Raw genomic sequence first — 16587 nt, 5'->3', positions numbered from 1 at the left:
ATAGTGTTAGGGTTATATATTATATAGTGTTAGGGTTATATATTATATAGGGCTAGGGTTATATATTATGTAGGGTTAGGGTTATCTATTATATTGGTTAGGGTTATCTCTTATATAGGTTAGGGTTAGGGTTATATATCATATAGGTTAGGGTTATATATTATATAGGTTAGGGTTAGGGTTATATATTATATAGGTTAGGGTTATATATTATATAGGTTAGGGTTATATATTATATAGTGTTAGGGTTATATATTATATAGGTTAGGGTTATATATTATATAGGTTAGGGTTAGGGTTATATATTATATAGGTTAGGGTTATATATTATATAGTGTTAGGGTTATATATTATATAGGGTTAGGGTTATGTATTATATAGGTTAGGGTTAGGGTTATAAATCATATAGGTTTGGGTTTTATATTATATAGGTTAGGGTTATATATTATATAGTGTTAGGGTTATATATTATATAGGGCTAGGGTTATATATTATGTAGGGTTAGGGTTATCTATTATGTAGGGTTAGGGTTATCTATTATATTGGTTAGGGTTATCTCTTATATAGGTTAGGGTTAGGGTTATATATTATATAGGTTAGGGTTATATATTATATAGGTTAGGGTTATATATTATATAGGTTAGGGTTATATATTATATAGTGTTAGGGTTATATATTATATAGGTTAGGGTTATATATTATATAGTGTTAGGGTTATATATTATATAGGGCTAGGGTTATATATTATGTAGGGTTAGGGTTATCTATTATATTGGTTAGGGTTATCTCTTATATAACCCTAACCTATATAATATATAACCCTAACCCTAACCTATATATTATATAGGTTAGGGTTATATATTATATAGGTTAGGGTTAGGGTTATATATTATATAGGTTAGGGTTATATATTATATAGGTTAGGGTTATATATTATATAGTGTTAGGGTTATATATTATATAGGGTTAGGGTTATGTATTATATAGGTTAGGGTTAGGGTTATAAATCATATAGGTTTGGGTTTTATATTATATAGGGCTAGGGTTATATATTATATAGGGTTAGGGTTACCTATTATGTAGGGTTAGGGTTATGTATTATATAGGTTAGGGTTAGGGTTATAAATCATATAGGTTTGGGTTCTATCAGCACACAGAGATAATAGAAAAATAAATAAAGACATCAAACTTACAACAATGTGTGTTTCCCTGTTTCATAACCCTCCAGTGTTATCTCTGGTAAACCCTGGGAGGAGACGCTCGTCTCTCTCCACTGTCGGGCACCGGGCATCGATGTAAGGGTTGGGATGGAACCCCGCTCTGCCGCAGTCAGGACCGGGAACTTAGCAACCAAGCCACCAAGCCACCAATGCCACACGCACTGAGGACTGTTCTCTTGGTATATTTGACTTGGTCATTAGAAGTTAGACCTGAAAACAGATTGTGTCACATAAGGATCGAACCCCTAACCTCCAGTATTTAAACCAGATATCTACCACACTGAGCTATTTCACAGGTTATTACACAGCATGTAAAAAAATGTCAAAGAATACAATATGAAAAAAATCATATTATTTATAGTATGCTGAAAAAATTAAAAAAACATACTATACTATGACTTTTTTTCATGAAATTTTACGATATACTATACTATGACTTATTTTAATAAAATTTGACGACATACAATACTGACTTTTTTTCATAAACCTTTACGATATACTTTACTATGACTTTTTTCCATAAAATTCTTCTACAAACTATTTTATGATTTATTTTTTCATAAAATTTTACATAAAATGTTTCGACATACTATACTATGACTTTTTTCATAAAATGTTTCGACATACTATAATATGACTTTTTTCATAAAATGTTTCGACATACTATACTATGACTTTTTTCATAAAATGTTTCGACATACTATACTGACATTTTTTTCATACAATTTTACAACATACTATAATATGACTTCTTTTCATAAAATTTTACGACATACTATACTATGAATTTTTTTCATAAAATTTTACGATATACTATACTATGAATTTTTTTCATAAAATTTTATGATATACTATACTATGAATTTTTTTCATAAAATTTTATGATATACTATACTATGACTTCTTTTTTCATAAAATTTAACACAAAATTTTACGACATACTATACCATGACGTTTTTTTCATGACATTTTACGACATACTATACTATTACTTATTTTAATAAAATTTTACGACATACTATACTGACATTTTTTTCATACAATTTTACATACAATTTTACGACATACTATATTATGACTTTTTTTAATAAAATTTTCCATAAAATTTTACGACATTCTAGACTATGACTTTTTTTTTTTTTATAAAATTTTCCATAAAATGTTTCGACATACTATGACTTTTTTCATAAAATTTTACGACATACTATACTATTAGTTATTTTCATAAATTTTACAAAATTACTATACTATTACTTATTCTAATAAAATTTCACGACAAACTATACTGACTTTTTTTTCATAAAATTTTTCATAAAATTTGACATGCTATACTATGAATTGTTTTCATAAAATTTTACGATATACTATTCTATGACTTATTTTAATAACATTTTACGACATACTATACTGACTTTTTTTCCATAAAATTTTCCATAAAATTTGACGATATGCTATTCGATGACTTTTTTTCATAAAATATTTCATAAAATTCTTCGACATACTATACTATTACTTATTTTCATAAACTTTTCCAACATACTATATTATGACTTTTTTTTCATAAAATTTTACGATATACTATACTATGACTTTTTTCATAAAATGTTTCGACATACTATACTGACATTTTTTTCATACAATTTTACAACATACTATAATATGACTTCTTTTCATAAAATTTTACGACATACTATACTATGAATTTTTTTCATAAAATTTTATGATATACTATACTATGACTTCTTTTTTCATAAAATTTAACACAAAATTTTACGACATACTATACCATGACGTTTTTTTCATGACATTTTACGACATACTATACTATTACTTATTTTAATAAAATTTTACGACATACTATACTGACATTTTTTTCATACAATTTTACATACAATTTTACGACATACTATATTATGACTTTTTTTAATAAAATTTTCCATAAAATTTTACGACATTCTAGACTATGACTTTTTTTTTTTTTATAAAATTTTCCATAAAATGTTTCGACATACTATGACTTTTTTCATAAAATTTTACGACATACTATACTATTAGTTATTTTCATAAATTTTACAAAATTACTATACTATTACTTATTCTAATAAAATTTCACGACAAACTATACTGACTTTTTTTTCATAAAATTTTTCATAAAATTTGACATGCTATACTATGAATTGTTTTCATAAAATTTTACGATATACTATTCTATGACTTATTTTAATAACATTTTACGACATACTATACTGACTTTTTTTCCATAAAATTTTCCATAAAATTTGACGATATGCTATTCGATGACTTTTTTTCATAAAATATTTCATAAAATTCTTCGACATACTATACTATTACTTATTTTCATAAACTTTTCCAACATACTATATTATGACTTTTTTTTCATAAAATTTTACGATATACTATACTATTACTTATTTTAATAAAATTTACGATATACTTTACTACGACTTTTCTCATAAACCTTTACAATATACTATACTATGACTTTTTTCATAACATTTTTCGACATACTATACTATGACGTTTTTTTTCATGAAATTTTACGACATACTATACTATTACTTATTTTAATAAAATTTTACGACAAACTATACCTTGACTTTTTTTCATAAACTTTTACATAAAATTTGACGACATACTAATGATGTTTTTTTCATAAACTTTTACGATATACTTTACTGCGGCTTTTTTTCATAAACTTTTACGATATACTATACTATGACTTTTTTTTCCTAACATTTTCCATAAAATTTTACGACATACTATACTATGACTTTTTTAATAAAATTTTACGATATACTTTACTATGAATTTTTTTCATAAAATTTTACGATATACTTTACTATGAATTTTTTTCATAAAATTTTACGATACTTTACTATGAATTTTTTTCATAAAATTTTACGATATACTATACTATTACTTATTTTAATAAAATTTTACGACATACTATACTATGACTTTTTTTCATAAAATTTTACATAAATTTTACGACATACTATACTATGACTTTTTTTCATAAAATTTTCAGACATACTAATGACGTTTTTTTCATAAACTTTTACGATATACTTTACTATGACTTTTTTTTCATAAAATCTTCCATAAAATGTTTCGACATACTATACTATGCATTTTTTTCCCATAAAGTTTTACGATATACTATACTATTACTTATTTTAATAAAATTTTCCGACATACTATACTATGACGTTTTTTCATAAACTTTTAAATAAAATTGGACGATATACCATACTATGACTTTTTTTCATAAAATTTTCCATAAAATTTTCCGACATACTAATGACGTTTTTTTCATAAACTTTTACGATATACTTTACTGCGGCTGTTTTTCATAAACTTTTACAATATACTATACTATGACTTTTTTTTCCATAAAATTTTACGACATACTAAGGACGTTTTTTTCATTAACTTTTACGATATACTATACTATGACTTTTTTTTATAAAATTTTACGACATACTATACTATGACATTTTTTTCATAAACTTTTACGATATACTTTACTATGACTTTTTTCCATAAAATTTTTCATAAAATTTTTCGACATACTATACTATGCATTTTTTTCCATAAAATTTTACGAGATGGTGGTACAGGGTGGTGGTACCGGGTGGGTCAACATGGTGGTACAGGGTGGTGGTACCAGGTGGTGGTACCGGGTGGGTCAACATGGTGGTACAGGGTGGTGGTACCAGGTGGTGGTACCGGGTGGGTCAACATGGTGGTACAGGGTGGTGGTACCAGGTGGTGGTACCGGGTGGGTCAACATGGTGGTACAGGGTGGTGGTACCAGGTGGTGGTACCGGGTGGGTCAACATGGTGGTACAGGGTGGTGGTACCAGGTGGTGGTACCGGGTGGGTCAACATGGTGGTACAGGGTGGTGGTACCGGTAGGTGGTACCGGTGGTGGTACCAGGCGGTGGTACCGGGTGGTACCGGGTGGTGGTACCGGGTGTTACCGGGTGGGTCAACATGGTGGTACCGGGTGGTGGTACCAGGTGGTGGTACCGGGTGGCGGTACCGGGTGGGTCAACATGGTGGTACCGGGTGGTGGTACCGGGTGGTGGTACCGGGTGTTACCGGGTGGGTCAACATGGTGGTACTGGGTGGTGGTACCAGGTGGTGGTACCGGGTGGCGGTACCGGGTGGGTCAAAATGGTGGTACCGGGTGGTACCGGGTGGTGGTACCGGGTGGGTCAACATGGTGGTACCGGGTGGTGGTACCAGGTGGTGGTACCGGGTGTCGGTACCGGGTGGGTCAACATGGTGGTACCGGGTGGTGGTACCAGGTGGTGGTACCGGGTGGCGGTACCGGGTGGGTCAACATGGTGGTACCGGGTGGTGGTACCGGGTGGTGGTACCGGGTGGGTCAACATGGTGGTACCGGGTGGTGGTACCAGGTGGTGGTACCGGGTGTCGGTACCGGGTGGGTCAACATGGTGGTACCGGGTGGTGGTACCGGGTGGCGGTACCGGGTGGGTCAACATGGTGGTACCGGGTGGTGGTACCGGGTGGTGGTACCGGGTGTTACCGGGTGGGTCAACATGGTGGTACCGGGTGGTGGTACCAGGTGGTGGTACCGGGTGTCGGTACCGGGTGGGTCAACATGGTGGTACCGGGTGGTGGTACCAGGTGGTGGTACCGGGTGGCGGTACCGGGTGGGTCAACATGGTGGTACCGGGTGGTGGTACCGGGTGGTGGTACCGGGTGTTACCGGGTGGGTCAACATGGTGGTACCGGGTGGCGGTACCGGGTGGGTCAACATGGTGGTACCGGGTGGTGGTACCGGGTGGTGGTACCGGGTGTTACCGGGTGGGTCAACATGGTGGTACCGGGTGGTGGTACCAGGTGGTGGTACCGGGTGGTGGTACCGGGTGGGTCAACATGGAGGCCAGAACTACACGTTTCATTTGGATGTTTATTTATTAAAAAGGAAAATACAAAAAGAAGAGCAGCTCTACAGCGAGACGAAGCAAGCAGAACATGTTGACCTCCAGCCAACGACACGGCAGCTCATAGCGTTACTAAGCATTCCTGTTACTACGACTACCACTAACTACTAACCCTGACCCTGTCTGAGGTCAAAGGTCACCTGTGGATCTCTTCTGTCTGAGGTCAAAGGTCACCTTCGTTTGTTTTTTCTACGGAGGCGGCGGCGGATCTGAGCGTCTCTCTGAGCTGAAGGAAGACGAAGCTCCGTCAGCGCGAGACGGAGATCCTGTCTGATCGGACAGCTCGGTACCGCTGGAGCACCCTGATTGGATAAAAGAGGACCGCGAGGACACGGAGAGACGTCCTCCTCTGTAAATGTTAATGAACCGTCTGACCAGGAAGAGAATCAATCAGAAGAACTGCAGATTAAAGCCGTCAAACATAAATATAAAACATTATCATCAATATATTATAAATCAACCACATCTGGAACATCTGTGGGTCAAAAATCATCTCAACTTAAAGTGCAACTTTACAAAGAAACAAAAGAAATACTGGGATTGGAAAACCTATACTGGTACTGTGTATACTGGTACTGTGTATACTGGTACTGTGTATACTGGTACTGTGTATACTGGTACTGGTACTGTGTATACTGGTACTGTGTATACTGGTACTGTGTATACTGGTACTGTGTATACTGGTACTGTGTATACTGGTACTGGGTATACTGGTACTGTGTATACTGGTACTGGTACTGTGTATACTGGTACTGTGTATACTGGTACTGGTACTGGGTATACTGGTACTGTGTATACTGGTACTGGTACTGTGTATACTGGTACTGTGTGTACTGGTACTGTGTGTACTGGTACTGGTACTGTGTATACTGGTACTGGTACTGTGTGTACTGGTACTGGTACTATATACTGTAAATAAAGTGAGTCCAGCTGAGCGGCCCTGGAGAACCTTTAGAACCGTTGGGCCGTGTTCTCTCTGAGTCTGTGATCTGAGATCCATCTGGTAGAGTTCCCATCAGGCTTTGCTCCTCCTGACGGAGGGAGGTGGCGTCCCAGCAGGAAGAAGCCTCAGAGTGTTGGCAGACACCCCGCCGCCAGACCCGGACGTCCCCACGGCGTCCTCTCCGGGTCGCTCAGGCCGTCAGCTTCAGTCGTCCTGCAGAGACAAACCAGACCGTCAGTCATGTGACCCGTCACCTCCTCAGTCATGTGACCCGTCGGTCATGTGACCCGTCAGACATGTGACCCGTCACCCCCTCAGTCATGTGACCCGTCAGACATGTGACCCGTCAGTCATGTGACCCGTCACCCTCAGTCATGTGACCCGTCAGACATGTGACCCGTCACCCCCTCAGTCATGTGACCCGTCACCCCGTCAGTCATGTGACCCGTCACCCCGTCAGTCATGTGACCCGTCAGTCATGTGACCCTGTCAGTGTGCACATGGAGGAATATATCCCACAATCCTCGGCTCAGCAGCAGACACCTGGCAATGTGTGTGTGTGTGTGTGTGTGTGTGTGTGTGTGTAGGGGGGGTTCATCCAGACCACCAACTCACAACACCCCCACTCTGAAGTCACAAAGAAAAGATTCAGGATTTATGAAATGTTAATAATAATAATGAACTCCAGCCGTTTCTATGCTAAGCTAGGCTAACAGTTCCCCTGTTTCCAGTCTTTGTGCTAAGCTAGGCTAACAGTTCCCCTGTTTCCAGTCTTTATGCTAAGCTAGGCTAACAGTTCCCCTGTTTCCAGTCTTTATGCTAAGCTAGGCTAACAGTTCCCCTGTTTCCAGTCTTTATGCTAAGCTAGGCTAACAGTTCCCCTCTGCTTCCAGTCTTTATGCTAAGCTAGGCTAACAGTTTCCCTCTGCTTCCAGTCTTTGTGCTAAGCTAGGCTAACAGTTTCCCTCTGTTTCCAGTCTTTATGCTAAGCTAGGCTAACAGTTTCCCTCTGTTTCCAGTCTTTATGCTAAGCTAGGCTAACAGTTTCCCTCTGCTTCCAGTCTTTGTGCTAAGCTAAGCTAACAGTTTCCCTCTGTTTCCAGTCTTTGTGCTAAGCTAGGCTAACAGTTTCCCTCTGCTTCCAGTCTTTGTGCTAAGCTAGGCTAACAGTTTCCCTCTGCTTCCAGTCTTTATGCTAAGCTAGGCTAGCAGTTTCCCTCTGCTTCCAGTCTTTAAGCTAAGCTAGGCTAACAGTGGTACTCTCCCTTTAAAGGTTCAGATAACGAGACGTTTCATTTCTTTGTGACTTGAACTTGTTGTAATGAACATCCAACAGACCGCACCATAAACAACCTGACCCTTCACCGAGCAGACGTATATACCTAGACATACTGTATACGTAGACGTATATACCTAGACATACTGTATACGTAGACGTATATACCTAGACATACTGTATACGTAGACGTACTGTATACGTAGACGTACTGTATACGTAGACGTATATACCTAGACATACTGTATACGTAGACGTATATACCTAGACATACTGTATACGTAGACGTATATATACGTAGACGTACTGTATACGTAGACGTATATACCTAGACATACTGTATACGTAGACGTACTGTATACGTAGACGTACTGTATACGTAGACGTATATACCTAGACATACTGTATACGTAGACGTATATACCTAGACATACTGTATACGTAGACGTATATATACGTAGACGTACTGTATACGTAGACGTATATACCTAGACATACTGTATACGTAGACGTATATACCTAGACATACTGTATACGTAGACGTATATATACGTAGACGTACTGTATACGTAGACGTATATACCTAGACATACTGTATACGTAGACGTATATACCTAGACATACTGTATACGTAGACGTACTGTATACATAGACGTACTGTATACGTAGACGTATATACCTAGACATACTGTATACGTAGACGTATATACCTAGACATACTGTATACGTAGACGTATATACCTAGACATACTGTATACGTAGACGTATATACCTAGACATACTGTATACGTAGACGTATATACCTAGACATACTGTATACGTAGACGTACTGTATACGTAGACGTACTGTATACGTAGACGTATATACCTAGACATACTGTATACGTAGACGTATATACCTAGACATACTGTATACGTAGACGTATATATACGTAGACGTACTGTATACGTAGACGTATATACCTAGACATACTGTATACGTAGACGTATATACCTAGACATACTGTATACGTAGACGTATATACCTAGACATACTGTATACGTAGACGTATATACCTAGACATACTGTATACGTAGACGTACTGTATACGTAGACGTACTGTATACGTAGACGTATATACCTAGACATACTGTATACGTAGACGTATGTATACGTAGACGTACTGTATACGTAGACGTACTGTATACGTAGACGTATATACCTAGACGTACTGTATACGTAGACGTATATACGTAGACGTATATACCTAGACGTACTGTATACGTAGACGTACTGTATACGTAGACGTATATACGTAGACGTACTGTATACGTAGACGTACTGTATACGTAGACGTATATACGTAGACGTACTGTATACGTAGACATACTGTATACGTAGACGTATATACGTAGACGTACTGTATACGTAGACGTACTGTATACGTAGACGTACTGTATACGTAGACGTATATACCTAGACGTACTGTATACGTAGACGTATATACGTAGACGTACTGTATACGTAGACATACTGTATACGTAGACGTATATACGTAGACGTACTGTATACGTAGACGTACTGTATACGTAGACGTACTGTATACGTAGACGTATATACCTAGACGTACTGTATACGTAGACGTATATACGTAGACGTACTGTATACGTAGACGTACTGTATACCTAGACGTACTGTATACGTAGACGTAGTATATACACATATATACAGTATGTCTCTGTGTCTCTGTAGTTACAGTGGAGGAAATCAGTATTTGATCCCTTGGTGATTTTGTAAGTTTGCCCTGACAAAGAAAAGAACGGTCTATATTTTAATGGTTTATTTTAACAGTGAGACAGAATATAAAAAAAAAATCCAGAAAATCACATCATATCAAAGTTATAAATTGATTTGCATTTGATTGTGGGGAATAAGTATTTGATCCCCTAGCAAAACATGACTCAGTACTTGGAGAACCGTTGTTGGCAAGCACAGAGGTCAGACGTTTCTTGTAGTTGGTCACCAGGTTTGTGAACATCTCGGGGGATTTTGGTCCACTCCTCTTTGCAGATCATCTCCAAATCCTTAAGGTTTTGAGGCTGTCGCTTTGCAACTCGAAGCTTCAGCTCCCTCCATAGATTTTCTATGGAGTTTAGGTCTGGAGACTGGCCACGCCACTCCATGACCTTAATGTGCTTCTTCTTGAGCCACTCCTTTGCTGCCTTGGCCGTATGTTTTGGGTCATTGTCGTGCTGGAAGACACATCCACGACCCATTTTCAGTGTCCTGGCTGAGGGAAGGAGGTTGTCGCCCAACATTTCACGGTACATGGCCCCGTCCATCCTCCCTTCGATGCGGTGAAGTCGTCCTGTCCCCGTAGCAGAGAAACACCCCCAAAGCATAATGTTTCCACCTCCATGCTTGACGGTGGGGATGGTGTTCTCGGGGTTATAGTCAGCATTTCTCTTCCTCCAAACACGGCGAGTTGAGTTGATGCCAAAGAGCTCGATTTTGGTCTCATCTGACCACATCACCTTCTCCCAAGCCTTCTCTGAATCATTCAGGTGTTCATTGGCAAACAGACGGGCCTGTACATGTTCCTTCTTGAGCAGGGGGACCTTGCGGGCGCTGCAGGATTTTAATCCGTTACGGCGTAGTGCGTTACCAATGGTTTTCTTGGTGATTGTGGTCCCAGCTGTCTTGAGATCATTAAGAAGTTCCTCCTGTGTAGTTCTGGGCTGATCCCTCACCTTTCTCATGATCATCGATACCCCACGAGACGAGATCTTGCGTGGAGCCCCAGACCGAGGGCGATTGATGGTCATTTTGTGTTTCTTCCATTTCCTAATAATGGCACCAACAGTTGTCTCCTTCTCACAAAGCTGCTTGCTGATGGTCTTGTAGCCCATTCCAGTCTTGTGCAGGTCTACAATCTTGTCCCTGACGTCCTTAGACAGCCCTTTGGTCTTGCCCATGGTGGAGAGGTTGGGATCTGATTGTGGACAGGTGTCTTTTATACAGGTAATGAGTTGAGACAGGTGTCTTTTATACAGGTAATGAGTTGAGACAGGTGTCTTTTATACAGGTCATGAGTTGAGATTCGGAGTACTTTCTTAAAGCGAGAGGACTAATCTAACCGGTCTGTGGGGGCCAGAGTTCTTGCTGGTTGCTAGGGGATCAAATACTTATTTCCCACAATAAAATACAAATCAATTTATAACTTTTATATGATGTGGTTTTCTGGATTTTTTTTTAATATTCTGTCTCTCACTGTTAAAATAAACCTACCATTAAAATTATAGACCGTGGGCGGCTGGTTAGCTCAGTCGGTAGAGCGGGCGCCCATGTATCGCCAAGGCTCAGTCCTAGCAGCGGTGGACCCGGGTTCGAATCCGGCCTGTGGTCCTTTCCGCATGTCATTTCTCTCTCTCCCCCTTTCCAACACTCTATCCACTGTCCTATCAATAAATACTTAAAAATAACTTTAAAAAAAATTTTTTATAGACGGTGATTTTGTAAGTTTGCCCACTTACAAAGAAAAGAACGAAGGGATCAAATACTTATTTCCTCCACTGTATGGCTCTGTGGGCCCTGCTCACCGCCCTGCAGGCACACAGCCAGCAGCTGGTGGAGCTCTGTGGTTAGAGGTGGAGGTGTTAGATGGGTGCATGGGGGGAGGGGGGGTCACCATGCCATGCTGAGCTCTTCCATGCCAAGCTATCCACCAATCAGCACACAGCCCCACCTACCTGCCCACCGTCCCCCACCAATGGGCTGGCTCTGTCTACCTGTCTGTCTGTAAAACCAACCAATCAGAGGACAGAATGAGGACACAGAAGAGAGGTCAGGCTGGTTTCCTACATTTCCCACAATGCCTTCTGTCGGCCTCCAGAAGTCACTTTAGACTTTTACTGTGGAAGTTCAATAATCAATGATTGACTGACAGATGATCAACAATAATAAGAAGTGTACAAAGCTGGTGTGTTCTGGTACTGTGTAGTGTGTAGTAGTGTGCACTGTGTGTATTTGTACTGTGTGTTCTGGTGTGTTCTGGTACCAGTGGAGAGCTGGGACTGGGACCTCCTGCGGGTGCTGCTGGGGGTTCTGGAGGTGGAGGAGAGGGTGGAGAGGGTTGAGCCGGCGCTGCTGGCCCGAGAGATGGGCAGAGGGACGGGGGTCACCGGGGGGGAGTCCAGCTGAGGAGAGGTCAAAAGTCAAAGGTCAAAGGTCACTTTAGATCCTACAATTTTTCTTCTTCTTCATTCAATCCCAGCAGAATAACGTCTCCGTTACCTCCACGCTGTCGTGGGTCGGCGAGGACGACGTGGACGAGTTCTCGTGTCTCCTGGTGAACAAAGACGAGCTGCTCAGCTCCACGCTGCGAACACGCTGAGCGAACTTCAGCGAGCACACCGACTCGCTCAGATTACTGCACAGCGGAGACACCTGAACACAACACAGAGGAACATCCTGTCTACTTCCTGTTGAGGGAACATCCTATCTACTTCCTGTTTAGGGAACATGCTGTCTACTTCCTGTTTCACTGTAACACAGAGGAACATCCTGTCTACTTCCTGTTGAGGGAACCTCCTGTCTACTTCCTGTTTAGGGAACATGCTATCTACTTCCTGTTTAGGGAACCTCCTTTCTACTTCCTGTTTAGGGAACATCCTATCTACTTCCTGTTGAGGGAACATCCTTTCTACTTCCTGTTGACGGAACCTCCTTTCTACTTCCTGTTGAGGGAACCTCCTTTCTACTTCCTGTTTAGGGAACATGCTGTCTACTTCCTGTTGAGGGAACATCCTGTCTACTTCCTGTTGAGGGAACATCCTGTCTACTTCCTGTTGAGGGAACCTCCTTTCTACTTCCTGTTGAGGGAACATCCTGTCTACTTCCTGTTGAGGGAACCTCCTTTCTACTTCCTGTTGAGGGAACATCCTGTCTACTTCGTGTTGAGGGAACATCCTGTCTACTTCCTGTTGAGGGAACATCCTGTCTACTTCCTGTTGAGGGAACCTCCTGTCTACTTCCTGTTGAGGGAACATGCTGTCTACTTCCTGTTGAGGGAACATCCTGTCTACTTCCTGTTTAGGGAACATGCTGTCTACTTCCTGTTGAGGGAACATCCTGTGTACTTCCTGTTGAGGGAACATCATGTCTACTTCCTGTTGAGGGAACATGCTGTCTACTTCCTGTTTCCTTTAGACCTGATCCTGGTCCCGGTCCTGGTCTCACCTGCACCATCATGAGGGTCTTGCTGTCTCCGTTCAGAGAGTCCTGCAGCAGGTAGGTGAGACGGGAATTCCTGAAGGGAACGTGGGAGTGTTTTCCCCGCAGCGCGTTGATGACGTCGCCGAGCGCCGACAGAGATTTGTTGATGCACTGAGCTTCTCGGAGGCGACTGCCCTCCGCGCCCGATTTACCGATCCGCTCCGAGCCCGCCAGGTCCACCAGGTTCAGTTTACCTGCAACGCAAACACATCGTCAACGCAAACACATCGTCACCGCAAACACATCGTCACCGCAAACGCATCGTCACCGCAAACACATCGTCACCGCAAACACATCGTCACCGCAAACGCATCGTCACCGCAAACACATCGTCAACGCAAACACATCGTCAACGCAAACACATCGTCAACGCAAACACATCGTCACCGCAAACACATCGTCAACGCAAACACATCGTAAACCGCAAACACATCGTCAGCGCAAACACATCGTCACCGCAAACGCATCGTCAACCCTGCTCAACTAAAGTACATTAAAACTACAGCAAAAAACAGCAATTTAAAGCTTCATTGCTTCTCTGCAGGCGGTCACATGGGAACTTAGAGGAGGTCTGACCTCGTGCGCTCTGATTAATGTGGCATGCAGTGTGTGTGTGTGTGTGTGTGTGCGTACCTTGTGTGCGGTTTCCGGTGGCGTTGTTGAGTCCAGACACGGTGATGATGAGCAGAGCGTGGGAACGAGAGCTGTGTTCGTTCAGGTTGGTGCACGCCGTCGCTCTGTTCATGTGACCCAACTCAAACACCTGAGGACACACACACACACACACACACACACACACACACACACACACACACACACACACAGAGACTCAGTTGTGGAAGATGAGGAGAACAGCAGATATCCAGATGGACGCTGGAATCAGAGACTTTATTCAGGTTAAAGGTAGAAAAGGAGACGGAGTCCAGCTCTACTCTGAAAGCTCCAGAAACAGTAAGTGGACCTTGAGGTAAAGGTACTCGAGGTGCAGACAGAGACCAGAGAGGACGTCCTCACCCTGTTGATGTCCTCGGGGCTCTGGACGGTGAACTCGGTCAGTCCGGGGACGTAGAGCTGTCCGCTGCCGTCGGGGTTCATCTTGATGTCCAGCTTGTCGGACGGGTTCTCCCCCAGCAGGTTCCTGATCAACAACACACACCTTTACAACCTGCAGGCTCCGACTCGGGGCCCGCACAACCCACCTGCAGGCTCCGAGTCAGGGCCCGCACAACCCACCTGCAGGCTCCGACTCAGGGCCCGCACAACCCACCTGCAGGCTCCGACTCAGGGCCCCCGCACAACCCACCTGCAGGCTCCGAGTCAGGGCCCGCACAACCCACCTGCAGGCTCCGAGTCAGGGCCTGCACAACCCACCTGCAGGTTACTCTACTGGAGGAAGCATGGTGGACGTTACTCTACTGGAGGCAGCGTGGTGGACGTTACTCTACTGGAGGCAGCGTGGTGGACGTTACTCTACTGGAGGCAGCGTGGTGGACGTTACTCTACTGGAGGCAGCGTGGTGGACGTTACTCTACGGGAGGCAGCGTGGTGGACGTTACTCTAAGGGAGGCAGCGTGGTGGACGTTACTCTACTGGAGGCAGCGTGGTGGACGTTACTCTACTGGAGGAAGCGTGGTGGACGTTACTCTACGGGAGGCAGCGTGGTGGACGTTACTCTACGGGCGGCAGCGTGGTGGACGTTACTCTACTGGAGGCGGCAGCGTGGTGGACGTTACGCTACTGGAGGCAGCGTGGTGGACGTTACTCTACTGGAGGCAGCGTGGTGAACGTTACTCTAAGGGAGGCAGCGTGGTGGACGTTACGCTACTGGAGGCAGCGTGGTGGACGTTACTCTAAGGGAGGCAGCGTGGTGGACGTTACGCTACTGGAGGCAGCGTGGTGGACGTTACTCTACTGGAGGCAGCGTGGTGGACGTTACACTACTGGAGGCAGCGTGGTGGACGTTACTCTACTGGAGGCAGCGTGGCGGACGTTACTCTAAGGGAGGCAGCGTGGCGGACGTTACGCTACTGGAGGCAGCGTGGTGGACGTTACTCTACTGGAGGCAGCGTGGTGGACGTTACGCTACTGGCGGCAGCGTGGTGGACGTTACGCTACTGGAGGCAGCGTGGTGGACGTTACTCTAAGGGAGGCAGCGTGGTGAACGTTACGCTACTGGAGGCAGCAGCTTGGTGGACGTTATTCTACGGGAGGCAGCGTGGTGGACGTTACTCTAAGGGAGGCAGCGTGGTGGACGTTACTCTACTGGAGGCAGCGTGGTGGACGTTACTCTACTGGAGGCAGCGTGGTGGACGTTACGCTACTGGAGGCAGCGTGGTGGACGTTACTCTACTGGAGGCAGCGTGGTGGACGTTACTCTACTGGAGGCAGCGTGGTGGACGTTACTCTAAGGGAGGCAGCGTGGTGGACGTTACGCTACTGGAGGCAGCAGCGTGTTGGACGTTACTCTACGGGAGGCAGCGTGGTGGACGTTACTCTACGGGCAGCAGCGTGGCGGACGTTACTCTACTGGAGGCAGCGTGGTGGACGTTACGCTACTGGAGGCAGCGTGGTGGACGTTACTCTAAGGGAGGCAGCGTGGTGGCCGTTACTCTACTGGAGGCAGCGTGGTGGCCGTTACTCTACGGGCGGCAGCGTGGTGGACGTTACTCTACGGGAGGCAGCGTGGTGGACGTTACTCTACTGGAGGCAGCGTGGTGGACGTTACGCTACTGGAGGCAGCGTGGTGGACGTTACTCTAAGGGAGGCAGCGTGGTGGACGTTACACTACTGGAGGCAGCGTGGTGGACGTTACTCTAAGGGAGGCAGCGTGGCGGACGTTACTCTACTGGAGGCAGCGTGGTGGACGTTACTCTACGGGAGGCAGTGTGGTGGCCGTT

General features: G+C 43.0%; 1 protein-coding gene across 16 annotated transcripts in view; it reads right to left on the bottom strand.

The window, feature by feature from the left end:
• Window positions 1-6169: 6169 nt before the first annotated feature.
• Window positions 6170-16587, bottom strand: part of kifc3 (kinesin family member C3) — a 57498-nt gene continuing 47080 nt past the window's right edge. For 8 of the 16 annotated variants that reach the window (XM_074656787.1, XM_074656778.1, XM_074656768.1 and 5 more), the window contains 7 exons: window positions 14705-14828; window positions 14324-14453; window positions 13655-13884; window positions 12710-12862; window positions 12474-12612; window positions 12166-12212; window positions 6170-7373 (listed from right to left, as the gene is read on the bottom strand). In XM_074656787.1, the coding sequence (XP_074512888.1) occupies window positions 7365-7373; window positions 12166-12212; window positions 12474-12612; window positions 12710-12862; window positions 13655-13884; window positions 14324-14453; window positions 14705-14828 (832 nt within the window). In that variant the 3' untranslated portion in view covers window positions 6170-7364. The remainder of the gene's footprint in view (window positions 7374-12165; window positions 12213-12473; window positions 12613-12709; window positions 12863-13654; window positions 13885-14323; window positions 14454-14704; window positions 14829-16587) is intronic. The other 8 variants (XR_012596801.1, XR_012596800.1, XR_012596792.1 and 5 more) reach the window with 5 other exon arrangements.

Source organism: Sebastes fasciatus, chromosome 2 (genome assembly GCF_043250625.1).
Source record: "Sebastes fasciatus isolate fSebFas1 chromosome 2, fSebFas1.pri, whole genome shotgun sequence".
NCBI classification, from domain to species: Eukaryota; Metazoa; Chordata; class Actinopteri; order Perciformes; family Sebastidae; genus Sebastes; species Sebastes fasciatus.
Note: the sequence above shows the minus strand (reverse complement) of the source record. Positions and strands in the feature narration are given on the sequence as shown.